The following is a 17,115-nucleotide window of genomic DNA, read 5'->3' as shown; positions in this document are numbered from 1 at the left end:
AAAAGCTTTACAATTAGCAGACTACGCACGTATTATATCTCACTTCAAAACAGATAAAAAACATTCTAACGAGAAGTTGCAGCCTTTTCGAAAAACAATAATTATATGAATTAGGATATGTTAAAATTGTATACAAATAAACACAAACTTATTGTTCTTTCACAGAGAGATCAGCTGCACAACCAGGGTTTTCGTTATATAGAAAATATCATAAAAACAAAGGGTCGTAATCTGGGCCGAATCAACTGATCTCTCACAGAGAGATCAGTTGCACAATCAGGGTTTTCGTTATATAGAAAAAATCATAAAAACAAAGGGTCGAATTGTCGTTATCTGGGCTTACTCACTGACAAAAAATTGGAATTTGATGTCAAGCTAAACAAAGTTGCTAAAACTGTCGACTGCAACTAGGTCAATCTACTTAGTAAGGCATCTAAATCAAAAATTGTACTTTTTAAATCACCTTTCAATTTTAGAGCAATTTTTCTCCTATCTTTGCCAGCTTCATAACTTGGCCAAAAAACCGACAAAATGATTGGGATATTAAGGCTTGCCATATGCGTTAAAAAAATTGATAGAGCAAGGGATTTTCAGTCGAATATCACAGATCGAGATTTTTAGAAAGTATGAGATGAGAAAAAATTCTGAAGGTTTTTTTCTAAAGAATATTTTTCAATCTAATTGGAGTGACCGATTAGTAATCAGAAACTTCTCGAGAATGTGGAACAATGTACTAATAAAAACCGGAAAGAAAACCAAAAAATAAATTTAAAGAGAAATTAAATAGCGAAATGATCAAATTACATGAACGTCTTCCAATACACAGACCAGTACAAAGTTTTAGAAATTATTTCTGTGGTAGTTTAAGGACGAAAGTATTCATATAATTATAAAGTGTTTCTCAGAATGTAAACGCTTAACGCAAATTTTTTGTTATTGTTATAAAATTTTGAATTTTTCTGTTTTAGATTAAAAAAATTGTTTTGATTGATAGTATTTAGAACCAATTAAAAAGACAAAAAATCTACTATAAGAAATATCCCCGACATAACGCCATCAATTTGAGAAAAAATGAATCCTGAGATTTTTAACTACAAGACTAAAAATCGAGATACGTTTAAATAAATTTCAGCAAAACTGTCATTAAATATAGCTACAGTATGAATGTTCTACTCGCAACCGGTTTATGTTGCAAATGGTAATCGCATCTTGCTATTTTGTTCTTCCTATCACTGTTGAAGATTACCAGTGTTAATTGCGTAATATTCGCTCGATCCCAGTCTCTCAAGTGCACAGTGCAGTGTCGACACTTGCGCTTTTATCAGTCCAGCAAGTTGGCTTAGCTGCTCTTTTGTTTCCAGAATGTCAATGGACTCCGTGAATGCGTCGTAATGGAGAGTGAACGGCTTGGCGATTTTGGCAGCGAATTGTTTCAGTTTCTCTTGTGCATCTTCAAAACTCTGTGTGTAGAAATAAGTTGGCTGGTATTCTGTGATTGGGTACTTTGTCACTGAAGTCACTTCTGGGTCGAATTCTTTGATTGCGGGCTTGTCACCTGTAAAAAAACTATTCAGCTAATTTTTTCTCACAAAAGAGCTTTTGTGGCTCCAGTTTGGGATAACATTGATGCCCGTAATTAAATCCAAATTTGATGCACCCGCCCAAAAATTAGCTGTAATCAGAATTCCGGTTGAAAATTGCAAAATGGCAAGCCACTGTCGTCATCCAGGGTATAATTAAGTGTTGCAACCCTATTTCGGGGGAGAGGGTGGTAAACTTAATGCTATTTATGCAGAACTACACAAAAACACTAACTCAACGCATACTGTAGCTCCCCAAAACTACTCAGCAACCCCGCCCCGAATGCTCTCAATTTGCCATCCTGTTTGCACAGTCCAAACTCAACAGTGAACCAGTAGAGGGCGGCCAGTCTCTCTATCCACACATCTGATGCTCCCAAGGAGGCAATTCCGATCTCCTGCGAAAATCTGGCGAAAGTTGGGTCACACAGCAAAGGCACATGACCTGGTAGAACAAACAAGATATTGGCTTACATTTATTTCTCTCTTTTTTGAAACAAGTAAATCTCTGCTTAAACATACTTGCGATCCTGGGCATAGGTGTCAACGCTAAAAAACGCAAAATTATGTAAAATAGGCGATGAATGAGTTGAATTTAATTACGATCTACGCTCAAGCGCAGATCTTACATAATTTAGCGTTGATTTTACCCAAAGTTGCGTTTCTAAGCGTGGATCTTACAAAAATTTGCGTTTCGAAGCGTAGATCTTACATAATTTTGCATTGAATTTAGCGTAGATTTTACATAATGTTGCGTTGAGTTTAGCGTAGATCTTAAATAATTTTGCATTGAATTTAGCGTAGATCTTAAATAATTTTGCGTTGAGTTTAGCGTATATCTTAAATAGTTTTGCGTTGAATTTAGCGTTGATTTCATATAACATAAAGAATGTGATTCTTAATGGTAATTAGGTACGGTGGCTCAGTGGTAGAAAAGACGACAAGCACGCAGGAGGTCAGTGGTTGAATTTTGTAAGGTATACTAAACGCAACGCAAAATTATGTAAGATCAACGCTTAGGAACGAAAGATTACCGCAAAATTATGTGAGAAAACCGCGGCGAATTTTTCTTACTTGTCAAGGCCATGTAAGAGATTATGTAAGAAAACTCTTGTGAGTTTTACTTACTTGTCAAGGCCAGTTACCGCTTATCTTACATAATTTTGGCAAAATTCCTCGGCCTGGGATAAAACAAAAACAATTATTTCAAATTTTATAAACCATACACACATCAATTAAAGTTAATTCTTTGTTAGGTTGGAATCATTTTTTAAAACATTGAATTTTATGTTGCATTCTTCCTAAAATTAAAGATAACTTTCAATTGCTTCGATCTTACTGAACTACAGAATTTTTTCAGGCTGACGAACAAAACAATCTGTTCAGCTTTTCTTTAAAAGAGTAATAGTTTCTTGCTGATGGAATATGTCGTGGCAACTTGTTTTTTATTGGTATAAACTGACATAAAATTGAATTCACACCAAAGCTCATTTTGATAATTTGCCTAATTTTTAATTGTTTAGCTCGAGAGTTTTGGTGAAATCTCTAATCATATTTTTCATAGTATTCCAGCTGAAACACTTCACATCAAAATGTTGTCGTTATCAGATGATCTCTAGTTCAATCGAGGTTTCGGTAATGAAACATACCTTTATGACCCAATGAATTTGTCGGTTTTAAATTTGTAAGTTTTTCCGAAAAAACTGTTGCTAAATACAACTGCCAGAGCAATGAGGACTTCAAAAGAAGATATCTTTTGAATCTATTGCAACAATAGACGGTGCAATATTCACCCTAGATGGCACAATATGGCGAAAAAATTTCTTCGATGGTCATTAAGAAAATCAAGGAGACCTGATTTTAACAAAGTTACAATCACAGATCCCAAATTGAAATTCAGAACAATAGAAGAAACCTGTGCCCCAACTTTAAGCATTTTGACGATATTGTCAGCCTTTCGTTTATAAATCACACAAGACATGTTATTATTGAGATAACAAAAAGAGACATGACAAGAAACAAATAAGTATGGACAAGGCTCAAAGTCCACTAATTATTTTTATACCACAATCGAAGTCAAAATCGATCGTAAAAAAAATCAGTACAGATACTTGCCTGGCTTCACTGGAAAGAGGATATAAAATTTCATTAATGAGACTAAAATACAAGTGCAGAAGAAAAACAGTAAAAAAGAGGCGAAAGTCAAAATTCAGTTATTATTTCGAAGTCAAAAATATTTCAAAGTATAAAGGCAGTGTAAACTTTGACCACTTTGAAATAAGCACAAAATATGAAATACTAAAAAGAGTGAACTGATGAATGCTGAGAGAGCCTGTTCGTCTTTTAGCTAATGAGTTTTAGTGATTATACCACATAAAGACGTGGTGTCAAAGCCACCAAAACCATATGTGTCCTACTGAAATCATATAATAAAAAATGTCTCGTCAAAAAACCTATTGGCACCTGTCATTAATTAGATTTAATGACAGCAAAACTAAAACGACAAGTAGAGGTAAAACTGAATAATCCAATAAAAGTTCAGGTAAACATCTTGATAAAAGTTTAAGTAACGTCTTTCTAAAGCCATAAAAACCATGCACTATTGACTGAAAACACTGTAAACGGGTACTTATATCTCCTTCCAGGCCCCAATTTTCTTTGATCAACTTGAGTTATCAGACCCCAAAACAAAATAAAGGTGACACTCAGAAAATAACCAACATTTTAGGAGACCCTAATGTCAATCGTAAAAACAAATAAGCTGTTAAAAAGAAATTTTGTACATGTTCACATATGCCTGTTTTAACCGTCCATTAGACCTTTCGTTAGCATTCGTTAGCAAATTTAAGTGACAGCAAAGCAAAAAACAACAACTTACACGATTAAAACTAAAAAAAAAATAAAACATTTAGAGAAAAAGCCATAAGAAATAAATTGGTGTACATTGATCAATTTAAACAAAAGCATCTATGCACCATTAGATCGTATCAGCTTTTAAAGCATTTGCAGAAAATCGAGAGAAACAGCAAAAACAGCAGTCGAATCGCCGCTCGCAAAAAATTATCAGAAATCAAAAAATCTATTTACTTTATAATTGACATAATTGGGCAAAATATCTAAAATTGGTCAAAAATGATGCCACAAAGGGCAAAAAATTGCGGTAAAGTGTCGAAAAATTTAAACCTGGATTACTCCTCGAAAAAGACGAAATTTGAAAAATTCTTACTAAAATATTCTACGCTCGAGGGGTTTTATACTGATATAACTCATGTCTTCCAACGTCAAATATATCGATCGACCAGCATATAAATCCCACCCCCCCCCCCTCCAATAAATGGGATCGGAACACATCAATAGTTCACATAAAATGTTAACGAGCGATCAAGGGAGCTCTCTACTTTTGTCACCTATCAGTTCGTGACAAACATCTGGCTCGGGTGTGTACAGAGGTTTGGAAGGGTGCCGAATGTACTGCGTCGAGTGGAACACCCGAAATGCAAGTCCAGCCAGGAAGTCACGTGACGAAAGTAGTCCTGCCACTGGTCGGATTGAGAAGCCAGTGCAACTCTTGAGGAATTCAGACACGTCCTGCAGTTGGGGGATGTTGTCCGGAATGTAGTCACAGTTCGTGACCTAATTAGAACCAAAAGGTTATTGTAATTTAAACACTTGTCAGAGAAACACCACTGGAATTAACAAACAATATACAAACGAAGTAAATGTACACAAAATTTCCTATTACTGTCGAAGCTGTAGATATTTTAGCGGCACTAATTTGCAGAACGTTAACAGTTGAAAAAGGTAGCTGCTGTTAGGGGGTCTATGCAGGTGCAACTACTGTGAAAATGAACCAGTACTGGATTCGAACCAGCATCTCTTACTTGCAAGCCTAGTGTGCTACCCATTTACACCAACTGGTCTTAAGCTCTCGAACTTGGGCATCTCTTATAACCCGTTCTCACATCTTCATTTCTCTAGCCAAGTATACGTTGAACAAGTAGAGTTTCTTGCCAAGCTTATCTTATTCAAAATCCACATTAGGTTGTTCTTTCTCGACCTTCTAACAGCTGCGATTGAGAAAAATGGTTTTAGTAGTTGACTTATCCTTTTCTAACCAGAAGAGGAAATATGTAATTGAACTCTGCACAGGCGTGAGTCTTAAATAGAGTTGTGAGACTGTTCAGCACGACAGACCATGTCTTGATTTCTTCAGCTGTATACTCCACCCTTGGAATTGGAGTCCCATGACGGTAGTTGAAGGCAATGTCCGCAAACATCTTCCTCCGTTTTGTGTACGTTATGTCCTGAACATAGAAGCATTGCTCAGCATTTCAATACTTTTCAAAAACCACGTTAAAGTAGAGGCAAAAACTATTGGTTGGCTGGATCTAGTACCAAATGTAGAAGCCATCATCTAGCATGGAAAAGCGAGCCAAATAATCAGAATTTCTTCTCTTTTTTAGAAATCAAATAAGCAATCATCGTAGCCGGCGCACAAAATTGGTGCGGTGACGTGTGCCACCTGTTCCACATCTGAATAGACCAGTCAAAAAATTTTATGTCAATTACACTATAATAAATGCATTGGTATTATGCTTAACAATGTTATAGTTTCAAAAATCAACAAATTAGCACAAAATTAATTAACATCTCTTGGTAGGGGTGCAAGCTCGTAATGTGATGGCAAAAGCTGGATGCAAAACGAGGAATGTCTTTTGAAAAAACTTGCGCAGAATCGCTCCTATCAACTTTTACCAGCCCACAAAATTTGGTCTAATTTGGTCGACAAGTTTCACTGTTTTTCGGGGAGCTTTTGCATGTGAGCCTACATGGGCCGATCTGCAATGCCTGATCACAGGTCTTATAGATCTGGACCTAAAACCACCATGGAAAAATTTTTTACGGTATCCTATTAGAAAAAGGCACCCGACCGTGAAGCCTGGATGATCAGAATCAAGCTCAGATCCATAACTCAGAATCCTATGAGCGAACTGGTCCAGGTCCTTCTTCTTACGCGGGAACCAAGGTACTGACTCCTGGGATCTCTCACTTCTGCTCAGGACCTGTACATAACTCGCATTGTCTGTCAACTCGCCCAGAGCCGCTTTCACTTCGTTGTCATTGACTTGGCTGTCTGTCGTAATGAGGAACTCGTAAGTTGCCTCGGATCTCTTCGAAGGTCGCGATTCGATGTAGTTCAACGTAATTCCATTGGCTTCAAATGGTTTAAGCGCAATTGCAAGTGCGCCCACTTTCTCTTTGATTCCAAAAATTATGCTAGTATTGCTTTCAGATTCACTGCCAGAAGGTCTGTTTTTATTTCCGACTACCATTACGGCTCAAATATTTTTCAATTGGCAGAAATATTTCTAAGACCTTTGAATACTATTTTAGGCTATTTGATATAAAAGAATAGATTTTGAATCTTTTGAATTTCAAGTGAATTAATCAAAAATATGATTTGAAAAATGAACTATTAAACCTAAATCCAAATTCTGAGTAAATGAATCGAATTCTAGTTTAAGATGATAGATAGCACGGCTTAGAGGGCAAGATTTTAATCCTTTGAGTCAATTGAATCGCCAGGTCATCGCCCATTTTCTCACACCGTCAATTGATAAAAAGAACAAGTTCTTGCGTAGTCACAAATATCACAAGACAAGAAGACAAATCATATTTGTGATTCCCACACTTTACAGAGGTCAAAATGGTACTTGTTTCTGTACTTGTTCCTCATTCAATTATTGTACATTCTACAAATCGAATTGCGCTGAATTAATGTAGAGAGAATAGCCCAATAATTTTCTTGGAAAGCTTCAACACAGAGAAATGTGGCAGCTCGAATATATCTGCCATCATTAGCATCAATGTTTTGCCAAAAATTAAGTAAAATTGACCGAAAAATCGCTTAATGTATGATTGTGAGTTTTTTTGTTGCCAGGTAAAGCCAAATTCTAACATTTTGTGTTCAAAGTGCTATTGTATATTTACGTTTCCTACGTTTGATTAATATAGCTTCAAAATGATACAAACTTGGGCTCTAAACTTGGGCTTTTTTAGAGCCCAAGTTTGATGTTCAAACTTGGGCTCTAAAAAAGGAAAATATGCAAATGGTACGCATCTGCTATTAGTTTTTTATTATCGTAATCAAAACGGTTTTTTCTAAAACATGCATATGTCACACCAAATCATTAAAAAGGATCAACACAAAAATGAGCAATTATTGACCAATTTCGGTGACACTAACAATTGCTTAACATATTGAAAAACTTCTGCTTATGTAAATGATGAAATACATCAATCAACAGAAAAAAGAATTTGGATCGAAAACAAAAAGTCTGAAACAGCAAAACAAAACATGGAAAAGGGAAAAAATGATGCAGCTTTAAAAAACGAAGCTTTTAAATTTAGCTGCCCCTGTAATCAATTTATTACAATCTTTTTTGGAAGAAAGATCTCGGTACGTTAAAATAGGCGCTGAGATATCTAAAAAAATTGCATTAATCATGATGTGCACCAGCTTACAGCCTTAGGCTCCTTATTTTTTTATACCTTCACGCTAATGAATTCTCCCTAAAAATCACAGGCTGCTGCTATTTGCTCACTATATCTTATCATATACCCGTATCAAAAACCATATACCCTTGAAAACAAAACTGCATGTTTTCAAATCTTTAGTCCTCTCTCATCTGTCCTTAAGTGGAGTTTTCTTACAAAAATTGTCGGCAAAAAATTTACAGCTTATAAATTAACAGATTAACTGGGGCATAAAAAGATTCCTATATGCGCCGTAAGTATCAAAGCCGATATTTCCTTCTAAACTTCACACAGAATTGAGTCAATGAGTTACATCAAAATTTTTTAAAAATTTAAACCACCAACAGTTACAGCAGAACAAACGCACAGCAAAACAAGCTCATCGTAAGAACGCAAATGCATACTGAGCAGAGAAAAAGGTCCTTGGTTTTCAAGTCAAGAGCATGCAAAAGTGGAAAAAAATTACCATTCAATGTAAGAGCGAAGGGTTAAAATTACGTTTAAAAAGGACTTTAACAAAGTTTTTGCAATGCCAGCCAGGAAATATACCAGTAGACAGAAAATTAGGATCATTTGATTTTTAATTTTATATATAGGAACGAAAAGCTTAATGGGTAATATCAATGAATAACGAGATCATTAGTAGAATAATGTATAATAATTATTATTTCCATAGTTAATTTAGACTATTCACGTGTAATTTTTAACCCCTCCGTTATATTGTTAATTGTTACGTATGGGAAAAAATTACAGATATTCAATTTGGTTGAAGCTCAGAGCTCATCAAAAACATTAATTGAACTTAAAATAATGTAACCCAATCAGCACTAGCTTTTCTAAAGCGATTTAATGTTTATACTGGGGAAAATAGAACTGCCTCATGCAACAAATAAGAAACAAACTCATTTAAATTGAGTTGTAATGTCGCTAATTTCGAGTACTTTAAAACATCAAGAAATATATTTATTAAAATTTGCCGATCTGTTTAGGCATTAAACATTACTCAGCTTTCTTCCTGCATTTTAAATATTGACGTAATCCTACAATTGACAGACTGGTGGCCTATAACAATCAAGTTACAGATTTTAGAACCTGACCGGTGATTTCATTGCATTTTGCAAACAAATTCCGGATCTTTTCCGTTTGTGCCCCAGCTTAGTGGGTGCATATTATTTGCATCCCCCCAGACCCACGAGCGGTATTCTAACATAGAGGTTTTCTATTAATGGCACGTGCTGTTACGGGGGGGGGGGGGTGCATAACGTACTGGAGGGGGGGCACAAATGGAAAAGAACCCAAATTCCAAATTAAAAATTTTAGATGTACAACTTCTTGCACAATGTATCACATGAGACCGACTTATATTGCAACAAACAAGCCCGAAGCATATGGAACGACTTGGACAGAGATGTTGAAGTTCTTAAATTTCTTAAGTTGCACGTGTATTCTACAGATAGAACCTGTTTAACTGAAAATTTTCCAATTTATGATGTCAAGGATCACTACATTGGAATCCTTGTTCCCATCCCGCTTAGTAGGGGGACTATATGCTCATGTGGCTTTTGATCAGTCAACTTTGGACGATCGATATATTCATGGTAGATAATTGTGAGTGGTATCATGAGAAATTCCGTCAGGAAAAAGTAACAATTAAGTTCGAGGGTTTCTTGAAATTTAAACTTTGCGAGGACTTTTTCAGCTCATTTTGCTCACTTTTAGAGCAGTTTTTTTCCCACTCACCTTAATATATGCAATATTATATGGCCATTAAATAATAATAAGTTACGAATTTTGTGGATTTTTTCAGAGAATGTGCCATTACCCCCAGTCACACCCCAGTTACAGAGCATCATCATCATCGGGTTTTTCAGTCGGGGTTGACCATTATCGGCCACAACTGTCACGAATAAGAGCTCTCCATTGCGGCCGGTGCATATTAGTTTCTTTGGCGATGGTGAATCACTCTTCATTCCACTTTCTGTGAGACATCCTTGGGGGCTCGAGGTGTTGTTTCAATTCTTCGCACGCGATGCTTCTCCGGGTGGTTTTTACACGACCGGGTGGCCGCTTCCAGGAGGGCCCCTTGACGAACTCAAGGATGGCGTTGGGATGACAGTCCTCAGGAATCCTAGGAACGTGACCGAGCTACCTCAAGCGTCTACGTTTGATGGAGATGTCGAGGTTGCTGGTAACTGTGGGGTCTCCAAGAGTTCTTCGCCGGCAACTCTTGTCGAATCCCATCAGACTTTTTAGCTCTGAGGGGCGGAGCGGCCAGGTTTCGCAGGTGTAGAAAAGCACACTTGTGATACAAGCGTTGTAGACTTTGATCTTCAAGGAGCGCTGAATGTCATGCACCAGAACTTATCGAGGTTCTTGTAACTCTGGGCGGCTCGGCCTATGCGGGACTTCACTTCTCGGGCTAGATCGCCGTTTAGTTGGATCGAGCTCCCCAGATATGTGAAATGTTCGACCAGATTGAGTTGGGCGCCGTTGCAGGAGAGGGTGGTGTCTTCTTGGTTGTGCAGAATTCAGTCTTCATTACGTTAATTTTCAGGCCACAGGACTCGGCTTCAATGTTAGGGGCATCAAGAATTCTTTGGATGTTATCAATGTTGTCATCTATTATTGCTACATCATCAGCGTAATTTAGATCTGCCACGGCAGTGTCGTCCAGTCTGACACCAAACACACCTGGTCGAGGCCTGGAGATCACGATATTGTTGATGACTAAGTTGAATAGAAAAAAGGCTAAAATAGAGCCTTGGCGAGCTCCGGAATTAATATCAGAGGATCGCGGTGTCACATTGTACACTCTAACTTGCCGGCTCCCGCTCTCTGTATACATCGGGCGTAGCATACATGTCACTTTGGCGGGAAGGCCAAGGCTTGCAACAATCTTCTATATGCAGTCGTGGCTAACGCTGTCGAAGGCTGCTTTGAAATCGACGAACACCAGAGATGTGAGGCGTTGAAATTAGTTTCTCTGCTCCAGAAAATTTCTGAGGGAGGAAATTTGCTCCCTGTAACCAACACCGCGTTTGAATCCTGCCTGATTCTTGCGCGGAAGGCGGCATAGGCTGGTTCAATTCTCTTGCGCATCAACTTTTCAAGCCCCTTAAACGCAATGTTCAGTGAGGAGTTGCCCCGATAGTTGCAACAAATGGCCTTGTCTCCCTTCTTGCGCACAGGGACAATAATGGCGTCTTTCCAATCACTGGGAATATCTGTGCCTGTCCATATCTTCCCGAACAAAGCCGAGAGAGGTAGCAAGAGCTCGTCGGCTGCAAACTTAAAGACCTCGGGGGCAGCTGGGACTTTGAGCGCAAGGGTAACCTCTGCACTACTGGGGGCGGACTCGTAGACTTTGGCAAGGGTATCTGAGACTCGCGGGTTGATATCTGCTGAGTCGTTGACAGAATTGTTCAGGAGTGACTCAAAATAGGCTGCCAATGCTTCGATCTTGTCCTTGCTGTCTGCGATGGGTCATTACATAGTAAATAATTATCTAAAAAATAGGGCACGCGCTTCCTGGGGTGCAATATGCACCCATTGAGCTGGTGGCACAAACGGAAAATATCTTTTGTCTCTGCTAACCATACGTACGTTATATCATTTTGGACAAATTTTTGCTAATTTAACCAACAATAAAATATTTTGGCAAATCATCTTTTACCAATTGTGAGCCAAAAACCAACTTTTGAAGAAACGAGAAATCAGGATTCTAATCTGATTTGATCAGTTTTAATATTTGTTCTGACCCCACTTTTGGGTGCAGGAACTATATACTCAAATGGGTTTGCCGATCAATTGTTGCCGATCGATATATTCGTCGTAAAGAAATATGAGTGGTATCATTACAAAGCTCGTACAACGTAGATTTCGAAATTAAAATGAGTTTTTTAAATATTGGTTCTTCTGAGGAGTTATCAAGGATTGAAATTTTGTGTAAACACGGGATATTTGGCATGATTTTGTTCACTTTCATTGTATTTTGTAAAAATTAAGATATTTTCTACAAAATTATTAATTCAAAACTACCTTGACACGCAACAAACTAATCAATTTTGTGTTCCTAATAGGCGATAAAAAACTAGAAGACTAGCTCTGGTCTCACAGGGAAGTTTACCATACAAAAATTAAAATTCTATTTGAGAATTGTTTTTTTTTAGAAAACTTTTCTTTTTTTTTTAGGTCACCTAGAGAGTAGTCACTTCTCAAATCGAGATTTCTTTCGTTGATGGCAAACCTCTATCAAACTCAAACTAAGCCCAATGAACGCAAAATTCGTTTTCGAGGAATCGCTCATGTTTTTTTCTGCTTCGACTCAGTTTTCGTAGTTTTTAATGAAATTTTGATTTTCTTTTGAGGTTAAACTAAACTTTGGAGTCTTATGGCATAATTTCGACGGCTAAAAAGGCAATAGACTTCGTAATGAGCATGAATTGAACCTATCTAGAGCTCTGAGTGGACAGCTAATGGCTGTTGAGACTTGAAACATAATTTTTCAAAAACTTTTTTTGAACATTAACCAATCTCAAACCTGTTTTCCTGAACTGCAAGTCCATCTCAGTAATGACAGGAACCCATAACTTTCTACTGCAGCCAAAATTACTCTGTGAGGCGGCTTTATCTTGTAACTATTGGTTCTGTGGCTTCAATTCCACAAGATTTCAGAAAATTTTTTTAAAAAATTTGGGTATTTTTGTATTTTTGGTTCCTGTTGACATATTATCACATTATCTTAATAATGACAGCTCCCATTGGCTTAGAGAAAAAGTTCAGTTGATCATAGATCAAATTTTTAGAGAAAAGCATATGGTTTTAGTGGCTTCCACACTTTCTTCTCGCTCTTTTCTACAGAATTTTGGGTTTTTGTCTGTGTCTGTTGTTGTTTTCATAGTCATGAGACTTATTGTGATGTCGTATTGCATACCTATACATGACGATCATGCTTGTCCTCTCAATGAGGCTTATCTTAGTGTTTTGATTGGCTTCCGTTGAAAGATATTGAATTTAATGGCTGTTAAGTCTTTAAAACTAATTTTTCGATTTTTTGGATTTTAACCGATCTTAAACTTATTTTAGAGAACTCTCAGCCGGTCTCCGTATTGATATGACCTTTTTTACTGCAGCCAAAATTAATCTAGTTATCATCTAGTTTTATATTACAATCTAGTTTTATCCTCTAACTATATTTGATTCCATTTCATAGCTGAAATATCCTATTTCTCAATGAGATTATACAGTGGCTAATATCAATACCAATAAGCATTAGAGATGGTATTTAAGACTTATATATAAACAAAGTTCAAATAGCAGTTCTCCAAAATTCGGCTTTATGAAACTATCCCGTTCCTAACTTTGATTTCGTTTCCAAGCAACGAAAAAACGACCATGAAAAAGTATGACAAAAAGCTGTCGCAAAAATAAGTTGGACATAAGCTTATTGATAAAAACTTGTGATACAATTGTTCTTCACTCGTCAAACCACCGCCAATTGAGGGATGAATGAATAAAAAATGCATATACGAAGAAAAACGAGGAAAACAAAACTATATTGTTCCGGAAATTCTCGATCAAAATGATCCAGAAAATGCTAAGACGCCAGTACACGACCACCATTTTGAGAAAAAATTATTATTACTTCCTTTTCTCGAGCATGCATCCCTCCAACACCTCACGGAAACATTAAAAAATAATAAAACAAAACGCAAAAAATGAAAATTGGAAAATTCTGTTTTGTTTTTCGTATAAAAAGTTCCTGGCCTAGTTTTAAGGGACAGACTTTAGGAGTAACCCTTAAAGAATAGCTCAAAATCAAAGAAAAAAGAAAAAACAAGGAAAGCTACAGCGAGAAGCAAAAAACAGAACAAAAATTCACAACTTGCCGTAAAATAGCCGCCGTTGACCCGCTTGACGCACGTAGGGATTGAAACAAGAAAAATGAGAGATAGAAATTGACAAGATTTTCTTACTGTCAAAGTGTTCTTATTTGTTGTGTAGATTCTGCATTTTCGGATAGATTCTAAAATTACACTTAATTCAGAGTAATGTGTATATGGTGGCCTCCGGGCCCCCGAGCCATGGAGACATATACACATATTACTCAAATTTTCCATTTTTCATATTTACCTTATTTTGATTGATATTTACACAAAAATTTTTTTTCTTGTAATTTTTTACTTAATTTAGAAAAAATAATATAAAAAATAATTTAATATATGTTGTCATACAAATATTATAATAATATAATAATTTATTATTTGTTCTCATACCAATATTATAATTCAACGAAGTTCTTTTGCAAATTCACTGATAGAACCTAAACTCACCATTACTATCTTTAATACCTTTATCATCAAATGGATCTATAGCTATTTTATATTGTTCTTTTGTTTCTAAATTATGCCTTTTGCTATCAATAGTATAATTAGTTACATATTTACTTTTACCTTCATATATAGCATTAGTATAATCTTCTAAATTAATTTGGTTTCTAATAGTAGCCTTAGTTATTCCTTTTAACTTCAAATTTTGCTATTGGCTGAATCCCTTGTTTTATCCACTAAATATTAGCTCTAAATTCAATAAAAACAATCAATTAAAATAAAAAAAAATAAGATAAAAAAATTAAAAGATTAAAGCAAAATTTACATTTCACTCTTTAAGAGCGATTCACTCTTATTCGGAGTGATGTCCCAGTAGAGAATATCGCTCTTTTCACTCTTAAGGAGTGATTCCCTTTTTTTAATATTTTTTATACTTTTATTTCAAATTATCTATACTTTTCAATAAATTTATATTTTCTTTTACTTTTTCTATATTTATTCCATTATTAATAAGAAATAATACAAAATCATAATATTTACATGAGCAATCTTCTTCATTTTGTCTAATGGCTAAAGTACTTTCAGTTCTAGAACTTTGTTTTTCAGTTAGATTTCTACTAAATCCTTTAGTTAATTCTACACCTGGATGCTGTTTCTTTACATGGGCTCGTATCCCATCATATCTCACAATAGAAGCACAATATGGACAATTAACTTTAGCTGAAGTACAACTTCTACATGTATACTTACTCTCATCAAAATCAGTTAGTGGTTTTATATAATTACATTTATTACAATTTCTGATCTGCGGGGCAGTTGGGGTACCCAGGACTTCGTCCCTTTCACTGATTAATACTTCTGAGTTATAGTTAGGGTTAGGATTAGGGTTAGGGTTAGGATTAGGGTTAGGGTTAAGGTTAGGGACTGAGTTATAGTTAGGGTTAGGGTCTGAGTTAGAACTGGTGTTATAACTAGAATCAGAACCAGAACTAGAGCTAGAACCAGAATCAGAACTAGAGTTAGAGCTAGAGCTAGAACTTGAGCTAGAACCAGAACCAGAACTAGAGCTAGATTCATTTTTTAAAGAACAACCCCATGGAGAAAAATCATTAGCACAAATAGCACTTATTGTTATATTACCACATATACATTTATCAATTTTATCTTTATGACATGATTCGTAATGATATTTTAAACAAGCAATGTTTCCACATTTATAGTTACACTCTAAACATTTTATAACCATTTATAATTGGTCAAATCTGCGAAAATGTTTGGTAAACCACGAACAAAGTTCGTTGGAGAACCACGAACAAAGCTCGTTCACTGATTTCAATTACACTCAACATATTTACCCAAGATTTCAATTACATCTTTAGTATTATCTTTAGATTTGATACACTCTGCTAAATATTTATTTCCTAACGTATTGAGTTTATTAGTTTTACATCTCTTATCTAAAATTGCTTCAAGGTTTAATTGCATTTTATTTTTAACATAATTTATAATTTCGTTTCTAAATTCTTCATTATTTACATATAGACTGTTTAAATTCTCTCGTCCCTCTTTATTTAAAATTCCAGTATATTTATGTATATAACTGCTTCGCTGATCTGTGTAACAGCTTCGCTGATGGGTCTTCGACCATGTTTCTCCATCTGTATATTCCCTTTCATGTTCCAGATCTTGATCTTGATCTTCATTTCTGCCAAATCCATAGTTCAATAATGTACTTGTCCTATTCAACATAGAACTCGCTGCAGTTGCCACATGTCCGGCATTTCTTACTGTTATATCAGGACTCATGAAATTATATATCATTAAACCTGAACTTATAATACGTAAAATAGTTGAAAATAATCTAAGACCATTTGCTTTAACCACTTCCTGAGTTAAAACATCATTCTGTATTTTAATACCTTTTAATGTAAGAAGTTTATTAAAATAAAACTGATAATTATCATGACTAATAGTATTTCTATCTGTTGCATTTATCATGAGTGGTTTCATATATGCTATAAGTTTATTTATATCTTCTCTTCCTAACTCATCTTTTAAACTGAGAGCTTTTAAATCAAGGAAACCAACTCTTGAATCATATATCATTGTTCTATTACTATTAATAATAATAAAAGTATTTTCTTTCTTATTATATTTAATTATACCATAACGAAGTTCATCTGACATTCCGTCTGTACGATTATAATGGTTACTATTTAACTCATTAATTATTTTACTAAAGTCATGTTCACATTTATATATCTCATTAAAGTTTTTAAATAGATCAGATCCATTATAAGTTGTTAAATAAATAGTTAAACTTATTAGTCTCGGGATTTATCCAGTATCTGTCATCTTTACACACTATAGTTATATTTTTTGGTTGATCAGTGAAACTGCTTCGCAGATTTTGATCTTGATTTTGATCTTGATTTTGATCTTGATTTTGATCTTGATTTTGATCTTGATTTTGATCTTGATTTTGATCTTGATTTTGATCTTGATTTTGATCTTCATTTTGATCTTGATTTTGATCTTCATTTTGATCTTGATTTTGATCTTGGTTTTGATCTTGATTTTGATCTTGATTTTGATCTTCATTTTGATCTTGATCTTTGACTGAGTATAATTTTAAGTATTGTCTAACAAAATATGTTTTACCCGTACCA

General features: G+C 35.4%; 1 protein-coding gene across 1 annotated transcript; it reads right to left on the bottom strand.

Moving 5' to 3' along the window:
• Positions 1–750: 750 nt before the first annotated feature.
• On the bottom strand, positions 751–7,136 carry LOC142344096 (phenylalanine-4-hydroxylase-like). Its single transcript, XM_075395581.1, has 5 exons — positions 6,512–7,136; positions 5,696–5,884; positions 4,988–5,213; positions 1,816–2,025; positions 751–1,555 (listed from the first exon to the last, which is right to left on the bottom strand). Exons 1-5 carry the CDS (start codon positions 6,911–6,913, stop codon positions 1,230–1,232), a joined length of 1,353 nt encoding a protein of 450 aa, XP_075251696.1. The 5' UTR covers positions 6,914–7,136; the 3' UTR covers positions 751–1,229.
• Between the last annotated feature and the right edge of the window lie 9,979 nt (positions 7,137–17,115).

The sequence above is a fragment of the Convolutriloba macropyga genome, chromosome 8 (genome assembly GCF_964194025.1).
Source record: "Convolutriloba macropyga chromosome 8, txConMacr16.3, whole genome shotgun sequence".
Taxonomy (NCBI): Eukaryota; Metazoa; Xenacoelomorpha; order Acoela; family Convolutidae; genus Convolutriloba; species Convolutriloba macropyga.
This window is presented reverse-complemented; position numbering and strand designations above follow the sequence as displayed.

What these genes read in the sequence shown, in the direction of transcription:
- LOC142344096 (XM_075395581.1), bottom strand. Translation starts at nt 6,913, where the DNA reads ATGGTAGTCGGAAATAAAAACAGACCTTCTGGCAGTGAATCTGAAAGC. An exon ending in CTGATCATCCAGGCTTCACG is followed by an intron (nt 5,885 to 6,511) that starts GTCGGGTGCCTT and finishes TTCTATGTTCAG; the next exon opens with GACATAACGTACACAAAACG. An exon ending in ATTACATATTTCCTCTTCTG is followed by an intron (nt 5,214 to 5,695) that starts GTTAGAAAAGGA and finishes GGTTCTAATTAG; the next exon opens with GTCACGAACTGTGACTACAT.